The 13,697-nt window shown below is 42.0% G+C and overlaps 1 protein-coding gene across 1 annotated transcript in view; it reads right to left on the bottom strand.

Moving 5' to 3' along the window:
• CTPS2 (CTP synthase 2) overlaps window positions 1–13,697 on the bottom strand; it is a 105,091-nt gene that overhangs the window by 58,457 nt on the left and 32,937 nt on the right. The window contains exons 9-13 of the mRNA XM_008568448.1: window positions 10,996–11,128; window positions 8,145–8,233; window positions 6,627–6,721; window positions 4,651–4,713; window positions 4,503–4,546 (exon numbers count right to left, since the gene is read on the bottom strand). Of these exons, the coding sequence (XP_008566670.1) occupies window positions 4,503–4,546; window positions 4,651–4,713; window positions 6,627–6,721; window positions 8,145–8,233; window positions 10,996–11,128 (424 nt within the window). The remainder of the gene's footprint in view (window positions 1–4,502; window positions 4,547–4,650; window positions 4,714–6,626; window positions 6,722–8,144; window positions 8,234–10,995; window positions 11,129–13,697) is intronic.

Below are 13,697 nucleotides of genomic sequence, written 5' to 3'. Positions count from 1 at the left end.
GACATGGAAAAAGACAAAAAAAAAAAAAAAAAAAAATTCCTGGATCGAAAGGGATAAATGAAGTCATACTTATGATAAATAACTAAAATTGAAATAATATCAAATACCGCAATCTCAAATATCCATTTGCGTCTTCTTAAAATGCTTTGAATTTATCACTTTTCCTTAATATTACCACCATCCAAGTATGCATGTGTGTGCATCAATATGTTTTGAAGGTGGAACATGGATTCTGTTTTCAGGGTGTTATATTTTATGTAAATTAAGATTTTTTTAAAGTTACCTTTTTCAACAAAAACAATGCTCAGAATTAAGCAGATCCACATGCCTAAATATTAGATTGAGGTCATTCTTCCTATGTATGCCTCAAAAGGCAAAACTATTCTAAATGCAAAGTCCCTGATGACATGAACTAGCCCCCAGATGAACTGGAGAGATCCGAAGCCAAATTCAAGTTCAAGGATGTCAACAGCAGCCATGGGATTGATACAGGATTAGAATGTAAGTCAGCTACAGCTGTGTTCTTGGTGAGCATCTAGAAGGCAGCTGAGACTACTTTGAAGTAGGCCAAAAAACCAGAGCTGCTGTAGAACCTCAAATATTCTGCAAAGTCCCAGAGCCTTTTATTTCACACCTTGCGGATTAAGCAGAGAAATAACACAATAAAATAAATTTTACTCACTCTCTCCTGGGTACTCTGAGACTCTTTCTGAGTCTACCTTAACCCTCAGAGAAAAATCTATTTCTCTTTTTATGTGTATAAGAGACACCTCCTCTTAGATCTGCTCTGGATGCCAATGTCTTTAAGGATTTCATAAGCGACCCTAACACTAATCACGCATGCCAAAGGAGGGTCATGACGACCCGTGAAACAGATTTCAGCAGCAAATATAACCTAAAGGAGGCTCCTGGTTTCCAAATTGTTTACTTTTTATTAGCTAAAAGGACCAGAATGACCACTGCCCACAAAGTAATTGTTATTTGCTCATGTTTAATTGACTCCCCAGGCTTCATGGTGTTTGCTGCCTTATGATTCTATCACCTTAGTCTTCTTTAATAAGACTTCTCACCATCGTCAAATGCTGGGTTTTAAGGCTATTTTTCTCCAAGAAACTGGCTTCAGGCCATAAAGATGTTCAATAGCAATTAGGCTCTATTGTTCTCATCTCACTTATGTGTGTAAGAGCCATCAAAATGTAATACCCACGTCTCCTCTGACTTAGCAATTCCCCTTCTAGGAATTTATCCCGCGGATATGTTCACATGTGGATGCAAGGATATATGTACACAGATGCCAATTTGCAGTATGATTTAAAGTAGCAAACAATGGGCAAAACCTAAATACAAGACTGGGGAAATAAATAACGGTGCAGCCACACAGCAGAGAGCAGGGCAAGCGTGTGGAAGAGCCCCACGCACTGATGTGGAGTGATCAGTAGAAAAAGCAAGGTGGAACAGCATCTCAAGCATGCAAGCATGTGTATTTTTTAAAAAGGAAATACATGTCCGTACGTGTGTGTGTAGATGGGTGTACACACACGCGCACACAATCTCTGGGTGAATAACAAAGAAATGGAAGAAGGTAGTTGCCTATGGGGAAGCAAACTAACGTGCGGTGGGGGCAAATGAAGGGCAGTTTTATACTTTTGCTGCAGGGCATTTTTACCCTGTGTATAATTTTTTTTTTTTAATGCACACACACATACCCAGTAAAGAATAGTCATTAAAGAATTAACCTTGGGTTTGATCTCTGTACTGACCAGAAAAAAAAAAAAAAAAAAATCAACCTTGCCAAAGCTATCTAACAGTGGCACCTACTGGTAAAATCACTTCCTGTCTCAAAGTATATCTTAGAGAAGAAAACCCACTTCTCCAGGCACAGCCATTTCACCTATTAGGAAATACATTCATATTAAAGCTTCATAGGGAACTCTTCAATGATATTAGGCCTTCTGAGCATGAGACTTAAAAGTACCATCTGGCTGGGAAGCTATTGTTCATTATGGTTTGAACTGCAAGCCATAAAAAGGAGTGAAGAATATTTCTCTATCCTTCTACAGTGTGATCTCCAGCATATAGTGTTAAGTGAAAACAGCAAGGCTGGAGAAAATGTGCAGAGTAGGCTACCATTTATCTAAGAAGTGAAGGGGGTTACAAATAGATATACAAGGGCCGGCCCGTGGCTCACTTGGGAGAGTGTGGTGCTGATAACACCAAGGCCACAGGTTCAGATCCCATATAGGGGTGGCCGATTGGCTCACTTGGGAGAGCGTGGTGCTGACAACACCAAGTTAAGGGTTAAGATCCCCTTACAGGTCAACATTATTTAAAAAAAAAAAAAGACATACAGGTTTACTTATATTTAAATAATGAGAAGATAAACCAAGAAAAAAAGAATTAACAGCTACTATGAGGGAAGGAAGGAAATAGGCTGAACGGGACAGGAATAGAATTAGATTTCTCTAAATCAGTGGTTCTCGACAGGGCAATTCTGCCCCCAGAGGACATTTGGTACTATCTGGAGGTATTTTTAGCATTACAGTTGGTGGGGTAGAGGTGCTACTGTCATCTAGTGGGCAGAGGCCAGGGATACTACCAAACATACTACAATGCACAAGACAGTCCCCAACACACAACAAACAATGATCTGATCCAAAATGTTAATAACACAAATCATATATCTCATAAGGAAGTTATATCTAGAATATACAAAGAACTCTTACAACTCAAGAAAAAAATACAAATAACCCAATTCAAAAATGGGCAAAGAATGTGAATAGACATTTCTCCAAAGAAGATATACAAGTGCCCAATAATAAGCACATGAGAAGGTGTGCAACATCCTCAGCCATCAGGGAAATGCAAATCAAAGCCCCAATGAGACACCACTTCATACCCACTAAAGTGACTATAATAAAAAAGACAGACAATAACAAGCATTTACAAGGATGTGAAAGAGTCAGAACCCTCCTACACTGCTGGTGGAAAGGTAAAATGGTTTGGCCACTTTGGAAAACAGTCTGGCAGTTCCTCAAAGGGTTAAACATAGAGTTACTGTGTGACCCAGCAAGTCCACTCCTAGGTGAAATGACAACACACGTCCACATAAAAATTTGTACATGAATGTTCATAGAAGCATTATTCATAATAGCTCAAAACTGGAAATAACCCAAATGTCCACCAATGGATGAATGGATAAATAACATATAATAGAATATTAATTAGCAATAAAAAGAACTAAGTACTGATACATGCTACAACATAGACAAATTTTGAAAACATTATGCTAAATAAATGAAACCAGTCACCAAAGGCTACATAGTGTATGACTCCATTTAAATGAAATGACTAGAACAGGCAAATCTATAGAGACAGAAAGTAGATTAATGGTTGCCTGGGGCTGGGGTGATAGGAGGCTTGGAGGTGTCAGCTAAGGGATGTGGCGTTTCTTTTTGGAGTAGTGAAAACGGTCTAAAATTGATTATGGTGATGGTTGCACAGATCTGTGAATATGCTAAAAGCCACTGAATTATACACTTCAAATGACTAAATTCTGTGATATGTGAATTGTATCTCAATAAAGCTGTTAAAAAAAAAAACAATCACAATTGTGAGGTGTGCACTCTTTAAGAGGTGGGTGCTTGGCAGAAGCGACACAACTGGGCGTGCACAGGGCCAGTCACAACAGGCCGATTCAAGACCAGTGACAATCATGCAGAGCGTGCTCCAGTTGGCGGTGAGCACAGGAGCAGAGGGCAGAGGAAGAGAAAGAAAAGAAGTCAGAAGAAGCTTTCCAGAATGAACCGGAAGTTGTTGGTAACCAAGCTTTGTTTTTGCAATTAAATTCTCCATTGGTTTTATTGCGATTCTAGGGGGAGGGAGATTGTAGAAAAGGGGACATCTCATGGACAGGGAATCTCAGCTAACAACTGAAAAAACTGGTGGAGATTGTCCAAACATAAAACCCACAGTGTGGGAGGGCTCAGGATGCCAGGGGATGAATTAGCAAAGCGGCAGGTGACAGAGCACAAAGGCCTTCAGAGCCCAGCCAGGAATCCTAGACTGAATATTTTAGGGGACAAGGAATTGGTGGAAGGCAAGGGCCAGCAGCAGAACGGTTGTCACTTTTGTTTTCAGAAAGACAAAAGACCACCAATGTGGAAAATGGGCAGGCTGGGGATGAGTCTAGAGACAAGACAGCTCATTTATTTATAGTAGCTATTATAAATTGTTGTCACAGTCAATTTAATCCTTTCCTACACATTAAGCTTAAAAGCTGCCACAAAGAGAAATCAGCCCAGGATTGTGTCTGTCTGCTGACAAGCATAGCTGACAAGTTGGACAATTGAGAACAAAGCGATTTGATGTGAAAATAATAATACACACACATGCAATTAAAACCGCTCTGGTGCAGTCAGGAAAAAATAATAATAACAGCCTCCTATGAGTTTAGGCAAGAGCCAGAAACAAACTGACTGGACGCAGAAAGATAAACCACTTACCACAGGAGCAGAGGCGTTCGGATCAAATTCTGTGGAATTAGCATCTGAAGATTAAGAAAAGAGTTCAATAACTCACCAATACTTCTGAAAAATATCTTAAGTGATAAAAAATTTTTTAATAAATGGTTATTAGAAACTTTGAACTTACCTTTCAAGTTAAGGCAGTTTCTTGCAAACTCTATCACCGCTAGATGCATCCCAAGGCAAATTCCTATTTTAAAACGTACACATATAAAGCAAATGAACATATTTTGTAGTTATTCATATTTCCGGTTCATTTGTTTGCTGCTTATCTCTTCCATCTAGAAGGCGGACTCCGAGAGAGCAAGACCCTGCCTGTTTTGTTCCCTGCTGTCCCCTTGGCACTCAGAATGGTCCGTGACAGAGAGAGGGGAACAGGGCCAAGACTACCTAGGAGCAACCTAAGGCTTGGAGTTGAGGACAGAGAAGGGCAGAAAAGGGCAGAAAAGGAGAAAGTAAGGGTCCAAAAGGCAAATCTGCCACTTTCCAGATTTGTCCCTAAATCGAGGCATATTTGTGGGCTGCAGGGCTGTCTCAGAGTGCCTGGTTTCTTCAGAGAACATCTAACAACACCCCAACTCAAGAGGGAGTCCCCCTGGGCTGAGACTTCACTCTCCCTCTTCTCAAGGTGATTTCACAGCCACAAATATGGGCTTGGCCTACAGAGAAGCCTCAGGGCAGACAGAGGGCTAGGATCTAAGGACCTGCAGAACAGCCCAGTGACCTTCAGTGTAGGAAAAGAGCAGCAGCTGCAGGGTGGCACCTCCACTGTGGGCTTGACCGTGGTGGACAGCAGGGAAGGACAGGCAAAATGGAACAGAACAGAGCACTCGATGATGGAGGAAGGTCAACCTGCAGCCACGGGGATGCTCCCAGACCCATCTCCACACTCACCACAGCCCCCTGGTTCTCTCCACTGAACCAATGCCAAGGAGCATCCCAGCTGCTTTTACAAGGTACACAGGGGATGCAAAGCAGGGAGCAATCAATATACCGGGCACGCCAGAACAAAAGTCGATAAGCAGGAAACCACTGAGTGCTTGGGGGACTTCAGAAAGTTCTATTTGGCTCAGCCATAAGGAGATGCTGTGTTAAAGAGAAAGCTGAAGACTTACAAACTAATCTATACAGTGAAAAGTATCTGAGGAACACTAACCACGTTTAGATAGAAACTTCAAAAGAAAACAATGGCCCAGATGAGCTTAGATCAGCAAAACAAAACAAGGTATCTCCTCTTGGCTTCTCTTTTGAAAATGGATCCCAAGAGGAGAGAGTCTAGGAAGCTAATCAAAGAGCAGACAATAGGGACAATAGTCTCCTGATAGTAAAGGGTAGCAAAGCCTGTCCACTCGGTTCACGTCCAGAGCTCAGTGTGACCCGCTTCCCCTCCTGCCTGAATCTTCAGCTGCAGGGCTGCCTTTACCGCATCAAGGTCCCATTGCATCTGGTTTCACTGGTACAGAAGCCGTGCTTTGCAATTTGAACAAAAGCATTGAAAAGACCCAACTCTACCAAATTTTAACAGAGCTGTTCCTGCGACACTGCATGCCTTTCTGTATTTTCTAGAATGAGCATGTAAGTTTCAACTTAAATACTTTTTTTTCTGATCAGAAAGACTGTTGTGGGGTCTTGCTGAATAGTTCTCTGCTCAAAGTGGTGAGAGGATAGGTTGGGGTGGGAATTGGAGAAGGTAAGAGCAGGTACAGACAGAGACTTCTCCCAGCCTCTTGCTACCCTGCCAGAACAGTGGTAGGTTCTCTTAGGGTGACAAACTTTTTCTGAAAAGGGTCAGGTAGTAAAGATTCTAGGCTTCGCAGGCCATAGGATCTCAAACTCTGCCACTGTACCACAAAAGCAGCCACAGGCAATGTGCAAAGAAATTGGTGTGGCTGTGTTCCAATAAAACTTTATTTATAAAAACAAGGTGCAAGCCAGATTTATCCTGTGGGATAGTTTGCTGACAACTGTAGCAGACTATATGGCTCCTGAACTTTCAGTTCTGAGTTCACACCTTCACAATAACAAACCTAATTAAGAGTTACCCCTTCTAGGTGTCAAAAATCTAATAAACTCATAGTTAGGATCAATAAACATGAGTTTTACCCAGAAAAGGGATATTCTTTGTTCTTGCCCAAGAAATCGCCTGCAGTTTTCCCAACGTTCCTCTGATTCCGAAGCCTCCGGGCACAAGAATGCCACTGAAATCAACACAAGATGAGAGTAAATTTGACCATCCATTATTTTTATTGCTAAAACGTGTGTTCTTAGCTGTTCATGCTTACAGATCCCAAATCCAATGCTTGGTGCAATCACTAGTGAACATGTTTCAGAATTGATTACATAATTTCACATCCTGAACTTTCTCCTTGAAATCCTCCCCCTGTTATAAACAAGTTGTAGCAATTTATCAAAACTGACCTTGAAGGCCGCCCCGTGGCTCACTCGGTAGAGTGCGGTGCTGATAACACCAAGGCCGCGGGTTCGGATCCTATATAGGGATGGCCGGTTTGCTCACTGGCTGAGCATGGTGCTGACAACACCAAGCCAAGGGTTGAGATCCCCTTACCAGTCATCTTTTAAAAAAAAAAAAAACTGACCTTGATATACATTTTCTAATGGGTCTTTGTGGCATCTGATCATAGTAACTGAGAAACTCAGTTCAATTAAGAATGCCAGTGGGAGAAGAATCAGAATAAAAATAGGTTAAGGTTCTTTTCAAAGCACTATTACAAAAAGGCTAAGATCTCTTACATAATCAGAAAGCGTTAAACTGGTTAAATCAGCCTAAGATTTTAATTGCTAATTAAATAGCAGCCAATGAAAATTTCCTGGCTGGAAGACACCTTCTAGGCAAACTCACAGTTGAAAAGACTAGAAGAGTTTAAGAGTTCTATCAATTACTTACAAAATAAAACCTAGAATCAAAACATGTGGAAAAGGGTGGCCGGTTAGCTCAGTTGGTTAAAAGCACAATCTTATCACACCAAGGTCAGGGGTTCAGATTCCTGTACTGGCCAGCCGCCAAAAAAAAACATGGAAAAGAAAATATAATCAAGAGAGAATAGTTGTCATTCTGGTACTGGAACTTTATATATATAAGATCCATCTCGGCATCTTCCAGGAGCATCAACACACTTTCCCTCCAGTACATTATCCCCATCATTACTCCCATCCTTCCCAAATAAAACCATTTCTGCTGCACATGCCACCATCATTAACATGGCACATTTCAAAACAATGCAGCGTGGGCCGGCCCGGTGGAGCACTGCTACAGTGCGCCGCTTGGGAGCACGGCGGCGCTCCCGCCGAGGGTTCGGATCCCACATACAGACCGGTTCCCGCTCACTGGATGAGCGAGGTGCGGGTGCAACACTGAGGGTTGCGATCCCATTGCCGGTCCCGGTCCGGTACGGGCGCGACACTGAGGGTTGCGATCCGTTGCCGGACATGAAAAAAGACAAAAAAAAAAAAAAAAACAATGCAGCGGGAAACCTGTCAAGACCACAGTACTCCAAACTACCTTTCAAAATGCACAAAAATTAGTAATTGGGGTAAATCGAATCATATGGAAAAAGTGCAATGGCATTGTCCTAACAGATGTGGACAGTCGCTGGTACTCACTCAGCTTTGCATAGCTTCTGCCAAGCTTCATGGAATTTCACAGCGTCCTCGGTTTCAGTGATGTGCTCCAGATCAGTGGAGTCTATGTACTAAAAAACATCCAACAGATTAAAGGAACACTTAAGAAAAATAAATACTCAAAAATACTAGAGTCATCTAACATTATGACACAATTATTCAATAGTTACTTATTATGCAAACACTGCACTGGGCACTGGGGAAAGAAAAACATGATCTCTGTCACGTGACCCATAATTTTTCAGGAGGATTAGGAAACCAAATAAACAGGCATCCACAACATGGCATGATAATGGCTGAGATGGGCAAAGAAGAGAATGCTTTGGCATTAACTAGGAGCCACACTAAAATCTAAAGCTGGATGGACACTGGAGGAAAGGAGAGAAAGAGCGATGTCAGGGAAGATCTCTGGGGAGGTGATGTCCAAGAGGCTAAGCCCCAAGGTGAGTGCCTCAAGATGAGCATATGTGTGCGCGCACGTGCGCACGTGTGTTGGGAGGTGGCAGGGAAGGTGTGCGGCAGATGAAGAGAGGGGAGAAGGGTATGAAATCTTAATCAAAGGAACAGCTCATATGAAACTTCAGAGGAGAGAGAGAAAGTGGGAGCCATCTAGGACCCTCAAAAGAGGCTCCACCTGGTGACAGGAGAGGCATGATGGTTGGTGGGAAGCATTCGATGAGACTGAGAATCCATGACACAGAGTTTACACTTGAAACCACTTGCAATGGACTGAATGTGTGTGTTCCCCCAAAATTCATATGTTGAAACCCTAACCCAGAAGGTGATGGTATTAGGAGGTGGGACCTCTGGGAAGTGATTAGATCGTGAGGGTGGAGGCCTCATGATTAGGATGAGTGCCCTTATAAAAGTAGCCTCAGAGAGCTCCCTTGCCTCTTCTGCCACATGAGGATATAACCGGAAGTCAGCAGTCTGCAGCCTGGGAGAGGGCCCTCACCAGAACCCGACCCTGCTGCACCCTGATCTCAGACTTCTGGCCTCCAGAACTATGAGAAATAAACGTCTGTTATGTGTAAGCCACTCGGTCTGTGGTACTTTGTTATAGCAGCCTGAACAGACTAAGACACAACTAAAAGGTCTTAAGTAAAGGGATTACAGGAATAGAGAGAACAGAGAGGGATTTTAGAACCATCACTCTGGTACACTGTAGAAAACGGAGGGAAGACTAGTCTTGAAAAGAGTATGACAAACCCATGAAACAGTAGAAGCTAATGTCAATGAATTCTATTAAATGAAACACCATGTACACCAATTCCTATGTACATAACAGTCTCTATAAACCTATACTATTTTACTATTTCTTTTATAAAAATGACTGTCTGAATACATCTTAACATACAAAATTTCAGAGGCTTTATAAAATCTGTGTCATGGCAATTTTTCTATTGTTATTTTCTTTTTTTCTATGAGGAAGTGAGGGGCTTGGAGAAGTGGGAGGAACAGTAAGGGAAATATTCCTTGGAAAGCCAAAAATAAAAAGTGATTAGGAAAGAAGGAGAATAAAAAGAGGAGAGAGAAAAGTCAGCTGGGTCCTAAGCTGGTGTCGAAGTGGAAGTCACTAAATTTCTTGAACATATAAATGTACCTTTTTACTCATTATACAAAGGTTTTACCATTTAAATCAAGATAATAAGGCTTACTTAAGCCATGATATAGCCATATCGAATATTATTAAATAGAAATATGATATATACGAGGGGTCTTCAAAAAGTTCATGGCAAGATTTGTATTACCTTTTAATTCCATTTTTCCACAAACTTTTTGAAGTACTCTCATACATGTATATACTGGTAACAACAGGTACAACAGAGAAGTGGGATTTCAGGGAGGAGAAAGCTTCTGCTTTCTACATTTTACATTTTTGCTTTGTTTAAATTTAAGGACAAAAAATATGCTCAAGCTTGAAATGATAACTACACCTCTGCTATCCCATAATACTGACTTTTTAAAAAACGAATAATCACTGTGCACCAGATATCGCTCCTCCAAATCAGAAAGGGGAGTACAGCATTTTAAAAAACTGGATTCTATTCCAATGCTAAAGTGAAAAAATATTCTATTATTTTCTTGTCAGGCAAATGCAATGCACTTACGTGAGCATGAAGTATATATTTACCTGGATATGCAAAGCCCAATTTCAGAAATGTGCCTTAAACCTGGGTGCAGAAAAAAGTTAACATGGCAGTCCTGACTGCTATCCTTGGAAAGGCCTGACTACAAGATTGGCCCATGGATGGTACCTGGAAATTTGGATCTCAGGAGGATTCCCACCATTCCAAGAACTGATAAGAGTGGCTCATTGCACCTGAAGTATTTGTACAAACAACATAATTTATGCTAAAGTATACAGACAACATGATTTATACTGAGCATGCACTTTCCTTCTGGGAGTCTGGAATTTTGGTACATGCTAAGCAGAGGGTGACCAGCCCCCAGTAAAACCCCTGGGCTCCGAGTCTCTGATGAGCTTCTCTGGTAGACAGCACTTCACACACATTATCATCACAACTCACTGCTGGGGAATTAAGCTCAACCTGTGAGATTCCACTGGGGGAGGGCTCGTGGAAGCTTGTGCCTGGTTTCCCCCAGCCTTCGCCCCATGAGACTTTTCCTTTTGCCAATTCTGGTTTGTGTTTTTTGGCTATAACAAATCTTAATTATGAGAATGACTGCATGCTGAGGCCTGTGAGTCCTCCCGGTGAATCATTGAACCTGGGGGACATCTTAGGGACACTTCAAACACTACCTGCCCCTCTGGAACATGAGATATTGGAGTAAATGACTGAAATAGCCAGAAGACCAGGCTGGGACTCACCATCAGATTCAACTTGTGGTTGATGGCCAATGCTGAGTGTTCCAGGGCTTTGAACACAGAGACGTAGCAGTCCCTGAGCTTGGTGTATTTGCCAACCAGGGCTATGGAGCATGTTTTCTGTAACCTTTCATACCTGGGAAAGAAGAGAAGCTCAAAGGTTATATGCATGTAACAGAACATCACAAACCAACAAATGGCAGCCACTGCTCTTATTCTGAGGCGCTTTTTAAAATCTGAGGAGCAAGGGCTGGCCCGTGGCTCACTCGGGAGAGTGGTGCTGATAACACCAAGGCCACGGGTTCGGATCCCTACATAGGGATGGCCGGTTAGCTCACTGGGTGAGCGTGGTGCTGACAGCACCAAGTCAAGGGTTAAGATCCCCTTACCGGTCATCTTTTAAAAAAAATAAAATAAAATCTGAGGAGCAGACAAGCCTCACATTTGATGTACTGTCAGCCCTTCATATCTGCAAGTTCTACATTCATGGATTCAACTAACAGTGGATCAAAAATATTTGGCAGAAAAAAATGGCTGGTTGCATCTGCACTGAACATGTACAGACTTTTTCTTGTCGTTATTCCCTAAACATTACAGTATAACAACTATTTACATAGCATTCACATTGTAGTAGGTATTATATGTAATCTAGAGATGATTTAAAGTAGTGCTAAAGATTGTGTCTCTAAAGGTAAAATGTGATTGAATGTCTTCTGTAGAATGGAATTTTCTCATAAAAATGATCTAAGGATATGTGTAGGTTGTATGCAAATACTATGCCATTTCATATCAAGGACTTGAGCATTGCAGATTTTGGTATCCACAGGAGGTCCCGGAACAAATCTCCCATGGATGCCAAGGGAGGACTGTACTTGACTCAAATCCTGCCTCCCCTCCCCCCACGAAGAACCAAAATCTGTTCACCGAACAGATTTCAAAATCATAAGAAATCCCAATATTGGCTTACATAAGCAGTTACAAATATAAATCTGAGAGAGTATATCAGAGAAAGAGTTAAAAGCATTAAAAATAAAAAATTCAAAAAGCTATCTCCATTTCATAAATATGAGCTGTTCTATATCACCTTATTAGTTTAGAAGGTGACATTGTATAAGAAAATTCATTCTGTTCGTCAATAGCAAACATTCCAACATTGAGTTTGTAAGGTGACATTGTATAAGAAAATGCATTCAAAATGTCTACACTTAAAATTGTTACATTCCCAGCTGGCCCACAAAAGCCTGGTTATTCATGGCATGCCTGAAGAATGGTACTAAGAGAACTATTTAAAATATAACAAGCCATTTAGATCGTTTTTATGAGAAAATTCCATTCTACAGAAGACACTCAATCACATTTTATCATTAGAGACACAATCTTTAGTGCTGCTTTTGTCAGGAAATCTGTTCAAAGAACATGAAAAATATCTGGCCCCGTAATAAGTATGTGAAAATGTCATCTTGGAGCTGAAGATGTTTTAGGGCTTTGAAGCAAGTCCTTCCCCCAAACACCTTAGAAAAATGTTACCGGGATGAGGAATATCCCTCTTCCATATCAACATCTGCTAAGAGTGCAAGAGAAATGTGATCACAAACAGGCTGGGTGGAGAAAAAACACACAAGAAGCTAAAAAGTCAAAAGTGACAGCAAAGGTGACCAAAGTACCCAAGAGAAGGCTGCTAAATATTTAACTCCCTACTTAACTTTAGGTGGCTCTGGAGATTCCGTAGCCGTACATGCCTCACATCCCCTCCCTATAGAGGGTGCAGGTGACAAAGCAAGCTGATAGCAAGGCGAGTGTCAGAGACATCATCAGAGGCAGGTGCTTCCTGTCCCGAGGTGTCAGAGGCATCCTCCTCCATAGAGAAGGGACATCAGCTCTGTCCCCAGAAGGAAGCAGCGCAAGAGTCAAGATCACTGGTTCCTCCTTCCACTCATTTGGTGGCAGCAGGTGGGACAGGTGAGACCACTGGGTCATACCTACCAGGGAGAGGGTCACTCTCTCAGAACTTTACTTCTCAGAGCAGCCAAGCGTCTCCCACATGCCCTCCACTTGGCCATCCCTGGGGTGTGCGAGGTCAGCCTCTGTTACTACTGTGAGCTGCTATGGGAGCTGGAGGTAGAGTCTGCTTGGCAGGTCCATCCCTCCATGGACAGGTCCCAAGGGAGGTGAGGGGTCCCCACACTGGCCTCAGGTCACAGGCGAGCTCTCCCATCTGGTAGAAGTGAGGACCCCTGGCCTCTGAGTAGCACTGGGCCTCCATAATGGAGGCTGCTCCTTTGACCTCTGTTTGCCTCCATGCATCTATCTACAGGCTGTACTGAGGGGACGGGAGCTAAAGAATAGACACTCCAATTAACCCATATCACGGCCAGCGTGACATAGAGGGACCTACAGATGCACGCTCTCTCCTTTGCTTGAAGAATGTACTGAGTTTAAGAAAAAATCATGCCCAGGCAACCAAAGGAAAAATAAACAAATGGGATTATATCAAACTAAAGAGCTTCTGCACAGCAAAAGAAACAATTAACAGAGTTAAAAGACAACTAACAGAGTGGGAGAAAATATTTGCAAAATATACATCTGACAAAGGATTAATATCCAGAATATACAAGGAACTCAAACAACTTTACAAGAAAAAAACAAGCAACCCAATTAAAAAATGGGCAAAAGAGCTAAGCAGGCAATTCTCTAAGGAAGATATA

The sequence above is a fragment of the Galeopterus variegatus genome, unplaced genomic scaffold (assembly GCF_000696425.1).
Source record: "Galeopterus variegatus unplaced genomic scaffold, G_variegatus-3.0.2 Scaffold410, whole genome shotgun sequence".
Classification (NCBI taxonomy): domain Eukaryota; kingdom Metazoa; phylum Chordata; class Mammalia; order Dermoptera; family Cynocephalidae; genus Galeopterus; species Galeopterus variegatus.
Note: the sequence above shows the minus strand (reverse complement) of the source record. Positions and strands in the feature narration are given on the sequence as shown.